General features: G+C 43.5%; 1 protein-coding gene across 1 annotated transcript; it reads left to right on the top strand.

Annotated features, from left to right (window-relative positions):
• Positions 1–5,989: 5,989 nt before the first annotated feature.
• Positions 5,990–6,899, top strand: LOC127327344 (uncharacterized). The gene has a single exon (XM_051354124.2). The coding sequence runs from the start codon at positions 6,016–6,018 to the stop codon at positions 6,865–6,867; it is 852 nt and encodes a 283-aa protein (XP_051210084.1). The 5' UTR covers positions 5,990–6,015; the 3' UTR covers positions 6,868–6,899.
• The last annotated feature ends 6,299 nt before the right edge of the window (positions 6,900–13,198 follow it).

Raw genomic sequence — 13,198 nt, 5'->3', positions numbered from 1 at the left:
TCGTACTTTTCATAGCCTCTGACAAAGCACCTCATCAACCTTGGGACCTAGTTTATTGGGCTCCGGGATGAAGCTGACGATTTGAGAGGTAAAACCTGATTTACCTTTGATAACTCAATTTCTTCGCCTAGCGCCTGTTTTTGCTTTTTGATTATTGGTCTTTGCTCCCTGACTTATTTTTCCAGATGCGCTCCACCGGGTTGAAAAACACGCTGACGACCTCGCGGCTAAGCTAGAGCTCAGCGAAAAGGCCCGCGAAAAAGACGAAAAAGATGCTGCTGCGGTTGGAGATCTCTGCCAAAGGCTCCACGATGCCGAGAATGCTTTGAGCGACAAGATTTCTCAGCAAATAGCGCGTGAGAATGCCATCATAGATCGGCTCGACACCCAGAACCGGAGATTCGTTAGTAAGTTTTTTCCTTCATCTGTCTTTGTTTCTATCTTGATTTGCTTTCTCAAATATTGATGATCTCGTACTTTATTCCAGCAGGAAGGATGGGTGAAGATTTCACCTTGCACGAGGGTGTTGAGGATCGTCTTCTCGACACTCTTTCAATCCTTGATTTGCACGGCGATCTAGCACGCACCAATATTTCCAATGCCGCATTTACACGACTCTTTCGCCACTTCTTTCCTTAAAAAATACAGCCTACGATTTTCTCTGAGCTTGTCCACCGCTTCCTCGGTAAGGAAGATCCTGCCTTGGTTTATCGACAGGAGAACTTGAAGGTTTGTGTTGAAGGAACCATCGCTCTAGTGGCCGACAGTTAGCAAGACGCCGACTGGACGAAGGTTAGCAGCCCTGCAGGGATGAACAAGGACAAGTGGAAGACTTTGGTGAAGGATGCCAAGCCTTATTCGAAGAAAATCATCGCCTTTCCTGAACCCGAAGCCTGCTGCATCTACTAGCACTGCCAGGACGGAGGTCAAGTAGACCAACCTGTCCCTATGTTTTTTCCTTTTTCCTTTTTCTTTTTGTAGTTTGTCGCTGTCTAGCCGGTTTGTATTCATTATAAAAAAATTGTCAACGCAATATATGAACAATTGCTAGGATTGTGTGTGAGTCCAGCATCTGGTCGAGAGGTAGTTTCGTAGAGTTGTCGAGCCTTTTCTCCCACACAGCCTTCTTGGTTTGCCTTTCTTTTTGAGGGCCCTTCCAGGTTTTCCTGAGACGAGCGTTGTTGCTGCAGCTGCCTGGATCTTCCTCCTATGGGATGCCCCACATCAAGTGACTAGGTCGTGAGCAAAGAATCAAAGAAAAAAATAAACATATGGGATCGGTGCAACGCAAGGATGTGAATATGCTTGGGCGGACTAGCAGTTTGCTTCACTTTTATTCCATGTACAAGATGATAGCCTGCAGGATTTGGGCCACACTCAGTGGATCAGAGGAGTATAGTGGTGAGAGCGAGACTAGGGATGGTAATGGGTACCCATGACCTATGTACCAGCCGGGTAGAAAACCCAAAATAAGTACGAGTATGGGAAAAAAATATTACACATGGGTTTGTAAGTGAGAAACTATCATATCCATCGGATAGAGCGGGTACGGGTATGTGATCGTAGAATCCATATCCACGTACCCATGTACCCTTCTACATTTGACAAATAGGCCACTGTAATATTCAAAAGTATTTAGTTTCAACCCTAATCACGCCTTCGCATAGCTAGGTTGAATCTCACGCTTTCCGATCTCACAATTGCTAGTAGGTTAGTGAGGATTAGTCCTCTATTTAGGATCGCTTCACCTCATGTTATATTTTTTTGATCAATTTGATGTGTTGTAAGCGTGGGTATTTTTACCCGCGGGTACCCATTTTACCCTGCTGGGTGAGGGGTATGGGAAATATTTGTACCCGTTGACGAGTATGGGTACGGGTGATGGGTAAGATTGAAGGTGACGGGTACGGGTATGGGATGGCTCTACCCGTACCCATACCCTGCGGGTGCCATCCCTAGGCGAGACATGATCGAATCTTGGGTATTCTTTTTAACATAAAAGGACCCAAAGGTCCTCGAATCTGCATTATATCAGCAGGGGTGTACAATTACAAAATGGACCTCATAAACCAAAGAAAATAGAAACTGGTCCTTAGTTTTTACATGGAACACCCTAAAAGAGATTGCAGAAACGCAATCGAGGTCTAGCTTCACGCCGACGAACAGCAACCTCCACACATGACCTCTCCAACTACCACCGGGGACATGGCCACTTGGGGAAGCTGGAGCACCAGATGCCGCGCTGAGGTTGGACAAGATCCTCTAGAAGAGGATGAATGATCTCGAGCAGCCATCGCTGACGAGCAGGGCGGGGCCACCCTTCTGGCTAGAGGTAGCGGCGGCCCGATGACGCCGTCGCTGAGGAACCGCCGGAGGAGACGCAGACTCCAAGATCTCCTGACGCCCTCGCCAAGACCCAACAATAGCAGTGCAGTCCCCCTCTTCTCCCTCGCCGCCATGGCCGGCCAAGAGGAAGAGAACCACACCGAGGCAGCAGAGTAGGAGAAGGCAACACCTATCAAGCTTATTTGGGAAGCAGCGACCAGATCCAGAGCTCACCGACGTCCACCATGGACACTGGAGCGCAAGAGGAATCCGACCATCTCCACCACAGCTTGCTTGTTATAGAGATCTGCTCATACTCGGCATAAAGCCAAACTCCACGGAGGGGAAACACAACCTAACTCTACTATATACACATGGGCTACGGCCTCCTCTCTCCCGGTCACTCCGGCCGACGAAGACGCCGGAGGAGAGGGAGAGAGGAGCCGGAGAAGGGGAGGAAACTCTCAAGGGTACTGTTCACCCGTGAGAGAGGGGAATGGGAAAGTGGGATTGTGTATCTAATCCTTACAGGTGAATACCTCTGGCGATGCCACTGCTTGGCAAGTGTTTTGACCTATACAGGTGCATGCGGTTGTTCACCAAATAATCTCATTCCGATGGCTTTCTCACCTCGACGTTATTTCTTTAGTTGGTAGTGGCATGCCAGAAGTGTTGGCAGCATAGATGATTATGCCATGTTAAGGGATAAGGATGGTTGGCTAGGTATTATGTTACTCGTTAGACTCTTCGAGAGTGGTCGCGGAGGAGCGCCCACAAGCTTGAGCCATAACCCTATTGGCACTAGGTCGACTTGCCTTTGCACCGTATTTCGTTGCAATCTTTAAAAGCCATTGGGTAATTGTAGCTTGTTGAGGCGTTTGTGCTTGTTGTTGGTTGCTTTTATTTTCTCTATATTCTTGCTATCATTCATGTAATTGTTTCCCTCCTATAACCATATCTGAAATACATTCACGTGTTTTCTCTAAACTAGACAAACCTTGTTTGCCTTTCCACCTCCTAGACCTCCTCCGCTACATATTTCACGATTTCATCCTACTCTCGTATTTCTCCGTCTCTTTTGCTCCGCTGACTCTCTTTGTTGATGTTCTACCTAACATTTAGCACGTGCATGTCATTATGTTTCCATATACGCACATAGTTTTGCAAATGTTTCGTGATTTTCTTCTACAAATGTTTCAGGATTGACGGAGGTACTTACACGGTCATTATGTAGGCATCAGCACACGTTTCAAAAGCAAACATGCTTCACATTTTACATAGAAGTTGGAGAATATGCTCAACAAAACATGCATAATGTCGAGCACCATATGTTGAATCTTGGTCCATTTATATCAAATTGTTCGATATTTTTCTTCTCAAAAGGATGGTCACGATTTTATTTCTTGAACCTTGTGCAGTCACTGCATTTGGCATATAATAATATATAGTTGTGTGCATCAAAAGATGTGGAGGCCTCAGGTCGTCTTTTTTTTCCAAAAAAAAAAACTTTATATGGCGTCTAGTAGTGGTGATTGGAGTCTTCGTGGCGATGAGAAATGGACTTGACAATTCGTGACTTGGAGCAGCAGTATCGTAAGAGGGGCGACAACACAAGAGGAATTCAAATTTGGTCTAACCTTAATTGGTCGTGTCTAGCAATAACATTGTTGAAGGCATTGTTTTGTAAGGAGGACTTTCTCCAAGAGGAAGAAACTAAGATCCATGATCGAGCTAGGATGACGCTTGTGTATTGTTTCTTTTTTGAAGACGTCGTTTTTGAAGAAGCTGGACTTCTTGTGCTGTCTTGGTGACTTTTCTTTTATTGTAATTTTTTTGGGTTGTGTGCATATGTAATATCTCTAGGACAATGCATTGTTGCAGAAGATGGGTGTAATTGATATCTTTACGATATTAATACATGCTCTTTATAAAAGAACATGAAACAAAAATTGGTACTCCCTCCGATTCATATTACTTGACTCTAATATGGATGTATCTAGAACTAAAATGTGTCTAGATCCATTCATATTAGAGTCAATTAATATGAATCGGAGGAAGTACAAGAATTTGAATTTAGAGTGAACACACTGCACTCATGTTTCCACAATTCCACCGGTCTTGAGTATTCGTCGCAAATTATCCTCCTCTAATCCAGAGAGGGTCGTGCGTCCAGATACAGAAACCTCAAACATTCTTCTGCTCCAACCTCCCTCCCCAAGCCACCTGCGAACGTGCAATCTGTATACTTTACCAGTGCACGCACGTATTATGGTCAGTTCCTGCACCGGGAAGCATCCCATCGCGTGGAAATAATCAGGCAGAAGCCCCCGAACCAATGAACGTACGTGTGATGGATCGAACGCGATTTCCTCCACAAATTCAGAGCTTCAAGCTTACATCTTCAGCGAAGTGCTTCCAACTCAACATGATTAAACATAATGAAAATAACTAAACTGACTTCTCGCTCAAGCTGACAGACAAATAAACTAAACGTATTGTACGGTACAGAATCAAAGAGAAGCAATGCAACTTGACGGCAGTCTTCCATGCATATGTGTCCCAGACGAAGAAGAGCAAGAAGAAGAAGAAAACAATGTTCACGTTGAGTGATTTTGTCAGGCATTTGACTTGTGAGGCAAGGATGAACTATATAATTTTGTACAAATCATGATCGAGCGCGTTCAGAGATAAGAGTAAGACCTACGTAGAGAGGTATATCGATGTGAACGCAAATACAATGATGGAAACAAGTGGCTGTACATTGCATGGCTTGCGAAGCACATCAAGCAGCGGGATTCAGGGAAGAAAACCAAACCTCTTTCCGTGCTGTGTTGGTTCTGTTGATCAGTTGATGTCTTGATGACCCAATCATTAGCAGGTTTCCTTGGCAATGAAGAGAATCAGTACTTGATTAATCGAGGCCCGGGGGCTTGTTGTTTTGGAGAATCGATGTGGATGTTGTATGGCAATACAATACAGTTTAGTAGAAATGTACAGTACATGACTGACGGAACACTATAATATTTGCAGTCAAATTCTCTTCAGAGTTCAGATGACCAGATGACCAGGTAACAGCAGCGGTATTCAGTTGTAACCTCAACCGCACCGAATTGCATCAAACTTATAAACTGAAACTATACACACGACTAGCAGTATACATAAGCTCAAAGTGCAGAATACTAGTTTCTTTTCCCCTATGAAAATATGTTACTAGTTTTAGCTAGAACAAATAATGGAACTGTGAGTCAGACCTGTGGGCACAGAAAAAACAGCAGCTGAGTGAGCTGACCTTGCATAACATGGCATCCATGGGTTTAGTCAACCCTGCAGGGGAAAAGAAATCATATCCCGTGCAAAGATACCATGCACGTAGGAACGTCGCTGAATTCGTGCAGAGATCTTGCGCGGCGCGGCGGCTGCGGTGACTGAATTCCGTTTGAATTTACTCGTTCTGCATTGCATCCCAGCTAAGCTTCTTCGAGCTAGCTTCACAGTGCGGCCACGCTCTGACTTGCATCGTCAGGAATCGCCAACTACCAGCCAGCCATCCCGGCCGTGTCAGCCATGACACCACGAACTCGGCCGATCGTCCAGACGTATATAAGCCCCTGTGCGCCGCACACAATTCTCTTCTTCCCTTGATCACAAAAAGAATTAATTCAAGATTACTGCTCCACAAACAAGGGAGTCATGGCGATCGGAGCACCAGGGTCGTCGCACCAGCCACCGCGCGACGCAAGCAACATCCTGGAGAACGTGTGGGCGACCATCATTGCGGAGACGCCGTCAGGGTGCACGTCGACGCCAGCGTCGTCGACTGCGGCGGTGTCGACATCGTCAGGTGATCAGGCCGGCGCGGACATCCTTCGGCGGCTGCCCAGCCTGGGCAGATGGATCTCCATGGGAGCCGACGAGTGGGACGAGCTCCTCAACCTAGCCGCGGCGCCGTCCCACGACGACGAGCAGCCCCCGCTGATGGCGGCCTCGCCTGGAGGTGAAGCGCAGAGCACCACCAGCAAGGCGCCGTCGTCCAGGAGCTACAGAGGGGTGCGGCGGCGGCCGTGGGGCAAGTTCGCGGCGGAGATCCGGGACACGCGAAGGAGGGGCGCGCGGGTGTGGCTGGGCACCTTCGCCACGGCGGACGAGGCCGCCATGGCATACGACGTGGCGGCGCTGCGCATGCGCGGGCCACGCGCGCACCTCAACTTCCCGCAGGAGACCGTGCAGCGCCGCCTGGAGCGCGACGCGCAGCTCCAGGCTGCCGGCTCAGACGGCCACCAGGCCACCAGCCGCGTGCGCCGCAAGAGGAGGAGGATGAGCGGTGCCACCGCCACCGATCGTGCAAGAACCGTCGACGCTGGGGCGGCTGGAAGCTCCGACATGCAGATGGTGTCGTTCGCCGGCTCGGGGAGAGATCACGGGACAACAGTGCAGGATCGATACGTGATGAGGAGCGGTGATGTAGGAGCTGCAAATCGGGTGATGGAGTTGGAGGAGATTGGTAGCGAGTATTGGGACTACCTGTTCCCGCCTATCGTATAGGGCCGGATGGTGATCAATTTGTAGAGTTAATTGGGTATATGGTTGTGTTTGTGTTTGTGTGTGTGGATGACAGTACATAGCAATTAGCTAGCTGCATTGATCTCCCTGCTGATTTAATCTCAGTTTCAGTAGTAATTCGTATGCATAAAGATGCGTGATATGATTGATTGTAAAGTACTGAATTAGTGTATGTATACAGAAAGTGCAAAAGGATGGATACATAGTTCAATCAAAACAATAGAAAATAGATTGCACCCTTACGCATTCGTATTTATATTCTTTTAGCCGCCAACCAAACTGGTTGAACATACCTCGTGCGACCATCTTGAAATAGTTGCGCCCAAAGTTCAGAAGCCCCCACATTTCTGAAGGGTAAAGAAAAGACCATGTATATATCCGATGCCTAGTCTTGAGGATAACCTCTGCAAAAATGGTTAGTAACAAGTTTGTATTTCTCTTCATGCCCTTTTTCAAGTCTTTCTTCAAGGAAGTGACTTAAGCCTTGAGTTATTTGATTTTCTCTATATGGTTAGTAACAACATAAATACTAGAGAAAGTAGAGACTTATTGTTAGAGTAACAAGGCAAGGAACATAATTCATCACAAGATTTTGCACTACTATGAGTGGATGAATTAATAGGACTAGCACATGGCAATATAGAATTTTGAGAAATAGTGCTAGTGTCCACATGAGGCTCACAAGATGTTACCTTTGACATGATAGCCTCATGATCTAACTTTAGCTTCTCATGAAAGACTAGAAGTTCATCATGAGAGCTAGAGAGCTATCCATGACTTTATTCCAATTTCTCATAATTGCTAGTTAGCAATTCAAGTTGAGCCCTTAGCTTAACATTCTCCTTTAATATAGATGCTTCACAAGATGTAGAGTTAGTAGAACAAACATCATCATTAATAGCAATAAGAGAAGGCAAGTTGGCATGCTCATTTAAATAAGAAGCTTTGAGTTGCTCATATGACTTAGTGAGTTTGGTGAGCGCACTCTTGATGACCCACAAGTATAGGGGATCGCCACAGTCTTCGAGGAAAGTAAAACTCAAATTTATTGATTCGACACAAGGGGCCAAAGAAAATTTATAAGCTTTAACAGATGAGTTGTCAATTCAGCTGCACCTGGAAATAGACTTGCTCGCAACAGTTTATCAGTAGTAACAGTTTTATAGTAGTAGCAGTAATGAAATAAAAACAACAGTAGTGATGATTGCAGTAGACAGCAGGATTAAAACATTGTAGGCATATGGATGAATGAACGGGCACTGCATGGAAAAGATAATTCATATAATAAGCAAGACATGGACATTTGCAGGTAATAATGATAAAAACATCCTAGTATAAAATAACCATAGGCGTGTGTTCCTATTTAGTCGTACGTGCTCGCAAGGAGAAACTTGCACGACACCTTTTGTCCTACCAGCCCGTTTGCAGCGGGGCCTCAAACGAATCTACTGGTAATTAAGTTACTCATTTTAATAGAGTACCAGAGCAAAGCATTAACACTCCATGAACACACGTGATCCTCACATCAAAGCCATCCCATCCGTTTATCCCAATTATTGTCACTTTGAGGCCTCGTGTTCCGGACAACGATATGTGTATACAACTTGCAGGTATGATAAAAAAGAATAATTATCCTCATGAATCAATAACATGTTCAGATATGAGATCATGGCACTTAGGCCCAAAGTGACAAACATTAAGCATAATAAGTTGCAACAATGTCAAAAATACTAATAACGGATACTAGGCACTATGCCCCTAACAATCTTATAGTTATTACATGAACAATCTCATCCAATCCCTACCATCCCCTACAGCGTACAGTGGGGGAATTACTCACACATGGATGTGAGAATCATGTATGGTTGATGGAGAGGCACGGTGATGACGATGGCGATGATCTCCTCCAATTCCCCGTCCCAGCAAGGTGCCAGAACGGAGTTTCTGGTTCCCGGATTGGAGTTTCTGGTGGCGGCGGAGCAGCGGAACTCTTTCTAGAAAAACGTCGAACCCCCCTCTGTTTTCAGGTCAGAGGCTCTTATATAGTCAGGAGGAGAGGTCGAGGGGGTGCCCGAGGCGGCCTCACCACCCCTAGACGCGGCCAGGGTTGGCCCGCGCCTAGGCCAGGTGTGGGCCCCTCGTGGCTCTTCTCCGTCTCGTCTTCTGGCTCCGTGAGTCTTCGGGTGAAATAGAGATTTTGCGATATTTTTCGGGAATTTTCCTGAAAGTTGGATTTCTGCACAACAGCAAAAGTGTTCGGGAAAGTAGATACGTTTTTGACGTATCAACTCCTCCAAGCTTAGCTTATTGCTTGTCCTCAAGCAATTCAGTGACAACTAAGTGCGATAAAAGAAACTTTAACGAACCTATTTGCTTCATATGGTGTATATATTCTCCACTATATGATCAAGTACTTAGGCAATTCATAATAAGTAGTATGCAACTAAGGCTACTCAATAGTCATGCAAGCTATGAAAAGATACCAACACAATAATAAGCAACATGAAACATAAGTATCTGCAGGATTGCAGTGCTCATAACATGATACCATAAAGTGGCATCTCGCTTGCCCTTATTTGTGAAGCAAAACATAATTGACAAGGCACCTCTGAAGTGCAAGAGAAGACTAGAAGTAAAATTATCGAAAGATTCAAGCATCACAGTTATACCACAATTAATCTTATTTCAGGACAAGCATATTACACTAAGAATGGCAGCTATGCTCTCGAGAAGGTGCTCAAAGAAAGGTGGTGACTCAACATAAAAATTAAAAGATTGGCCTTGCGCAGAGGGAAGCAATATTACGCATATGCTAGATCTTTTTATTTTGAATAATATAGAGGTGTTGAAAATATATTTTGAGAGGTATGCATGTCTATGTCGACGACTGGCATCAAATGATTTACCATCCTTTGATATAGTGACTTCAAGAGCGGCTCCCAAGTAGTTCTCCATTTGCACACCATTATTTAGGATCTCTCTAGTACATAATGTGCAGAGCTTTATTTGGTTATTTGTTTATTTTATATTTTTGTGGGCTGGGCACCTAGTTGCCTTGCTCTTTTTGCAATATTAAGGACCATCACATTATTCATGCTAGTCACGGTATGAAGTCATGAAAAGAAAATAAAGCATTCAATACTTCCTCAAGAGCTAAAACAAAACATAAAACATGTAGGAATGTTTAAAGGTTTTAAAGGTAGCACACAAGCAATTCACTTTGAAGTGGCGGTGAAATACCACATATAGGTATGTATGGTGGACACAATTGGTAAACTTTAGTTTTTGGGAGTTGGATTCACGAGTAGAGCTCATACTCAGTACAAGTGAAAGCTAGCAATAGACTGAGAAGCGACAATCAAGAAAGTAGTAACTGTCATAATCATGCTTGCGACGGAAAAAAATTAACAGAAGCATAAAAGTGATACAAGAACTCCGAGGCAAAATAAATCATCAAGGCTTAAATGACTTTTGTTTAGTCTTATGCATGCATGAGCATGTGCCAAGTCGATTCAAATGAAACATTTAGAGGAGGATACCACAATGTCATACCGTTTTATGAATAGAGCAATGCAAGCAAACATATATATGACATGTTACCTACTATTAGTAAACTGGAACTGATCATGAGAGAGCAAAAACTACTAAGCATCACTAAGTAGCATACACCTTACATGAACAAACTAAGCATGTCCACATAAATGAGTATATGTACAAAAATGGAAACAAAGTTCATACAGCCTCTCACCACATCTTGAGTTGACATATCGTCATTATTGCTCTTTACTTGTGTGGCTTGCATAATATGAAATGATAACCAAGCTCAAATAGAGTCACGGAAGACTGTTGAACCCTGCAGTAAACTCTACAAAACCAAAGAAGAGTAACAAATATTTTGAGTTTTTGATTTTGAATCAACCCACAAAGCAAAATCTTTTTGGATTTTCGAATAGCAAACCATAACTAGAAAATGAAACAAACTAATACTTAGAAACTAAAGAAGCAAATGAAAGAGAAACACCATAAATAATTTTGGTTTTTTGTATTTTGGAAAGTGGAAACAAAACAAGAACAACAAAAGAAAACAAACATAGATATACAAATGCAAATAGTGGCAGAAATATGCCAACACAAAACAACAGGTAAAGATCGATTTTTTCGAAAATCTTATGTTGCTCAAATCGAAAATTGCAAAACTAATGAAAGTTAGATAACAATCTGGGACATATGCTAAAAAATTGGCAGCTCAATACTACGTTTTGGATGGTAATACGATTTTTTCTGGTGACAACACAGAATCTATTTTGGACAGCAATTTCCCCAGTTCTTACATCCCTCCTATTAGAGGCTATCCTTGGTATAAAATCGAAATAAATATGATAAGGAGAGGTTATTACAGTGGTAAAAACTTACAATATTCAATAAAAGAGAAATTCCAGAAATAAACTAAACAAAAACAATCACAAAAGAAACCGAAACATGGATATACAAAGTTCCGACGAAATATAATGTATCGATGAGTGAGATGTCGGTATACCTCTCCCCAAGATTAGGATTTTTGCCTAAGTGGAGATCAATCCCAGCGCGAGTAGTAGCTCCAGGCCGTCAGGTCATCCCTAGCATGATCGTACCCTGGCTCTAGTGAGGAAGAAGAAGCAGAAGGCACATAGTCATAGTCAGGTTGCTGATATGGGAATCCTGTAGTGTTGGAGGGCTAGATAAGATTGTCTTCGGCCTTCCCTCCATGATCCTCTACGTGCTGGCAGTGCTCCTCTATGTATGGGTCAAGCTCATGCTCCATGAGCGACCATCCTTCCCTAACATCAAGGTTAATAAAAGAGGTGCAGGCAAATTGACTAAACGATCAGACTTAACTACTGTCCACCCAGGTTTCTTGGAAAAGGTTATTCATAAGGTAGGTTGTCCATGTTGGCTTGAAGAAAAACAAATTTGTGTTGTACCATGGAATCAAGACCAAGCCTCTCTAATGGAAATTGAATGTCTAAATCATGCGAAACTACACCGTGAAAGTCTAATAAACGAGAGGCAATGAGGCCTCCACAAATTTCTCCTTTCTCACGATTAGTAGTAAGACGGGAAGCTATCAAAATACCCAAATTATAGGTCCTATCTCATCTCATGGCAGCAGCGATGAAACCTAAATCATATGAAGATAATTTATTTGCATTCTTCCTAGCTAGAACACACTTGGCAATGAAATAGTCAAAATATCGAATAAATGGAAGTTGAATACTTCGAATTTTACCACTCTCATCTGAGAAGCTTCTCCCCTGGCAAATTTCTTTATAGAGGTCCATCAATAGTTTAGGTCGCTCTTTCATCCTTTCGCGCGATCCCCTTTGTGGCACTCTAATGGCTGCACACAAATCATCAAAGGGAAAGTTGATAGTTTTATTGTAAATTTTATAGTGAACCATGGAGTTAGGAAAATTCCAACTACATCTAAAATCATGCATCACAGACATAGTTAGTTTCTCATATTGGTAAGGTTCACCATCAACAAAACGTTCCATCCCTGCATTAGAGATCAAAGTCTGAAAATCCTGCAGAATCTCTGCAGCCCTCATGAACTCTGAACATGGATAAAGAGAAGGGAAAACGCCTTCTTCATGACGGAACATCTTCATGACGGAACATCATGACTTCATCCACCACCAATTCGTGCTGAATGAGTTGGTGTACATTTGGTTCCATCTCTGAAATTTATAACAATCCTCATAAAAAATGATTTTGAGACAAACAAATGAAGTAGAACATTATGGAGACTTGCAAGAGGACTAAACATTCATCAAAACAACTTATCTAAGCATAATACAAGCATGCAAGCTCACTTAATATGTCATCTACAACAGAAAATACTCAAAAAATACTCCACTAAACAAAATTCTACTTGGATAATCGGAGGAGTCACATACCGGAGAGCAAATGCTTCAAATCTCAGCAGGAAAGATGGGCTGAGCAAGGAGATCGAAAATCGCGAGCAAAAACAGCAAGAACACGAGTTTGAGCAATGTTGATGTGTTTTTTTGGGAGAAAGAGTAGAATGGCAGGGGAGAGTAAGTGGAGGGCCAGGGGGACCCCACACTAGGCCTTTGTGCGGCATGGGTGTCCCCCGCGCCACCACATGGTGTGGTGGCCTAGTGGGTCCCCCTGGGTTGCCCCAGGTGCCTATCTATACCTTTTCATGCATAAAAATTTGTAAATGTTTTTTGGAATTTTTCGAGAAAGTTTATTTTTGGAAAATTTCCAGAATTTGAATAATGATTCTAACATAGGAAAACAATTATGGAAT

The sequence above is a fragment of the Lolium perenne genome, chromosome 1 (assembly GCF_019359855.2).
Source record: "Lolium perenne isolate Kyuss_39 chromosome 1, Kyuss_2.0, whole genome shotgun sequence".
Classification (NCBI taxonomy): domain Eukaryota; kingdom Viridiplantae; phylum Streptophyta; class Magnoliopsida; order Poales; family Poaceae; genus Lolium; species Lolium perenne.
Note: the sequence above shows the minus strand (reverse complement) of the source record. Positions and strands in the feature narration are given on the sequence as shown.

Bases quoted from the DNA above. Each gene is read 5' to 3' on its own strand.
- LOC127327344 (XM_051354124.2), top strand. From the start codon at position 6,016: ATGGCGATCGGAGCACCAGGGTCGTCGCACCAGCCACCGCGCGACGCA.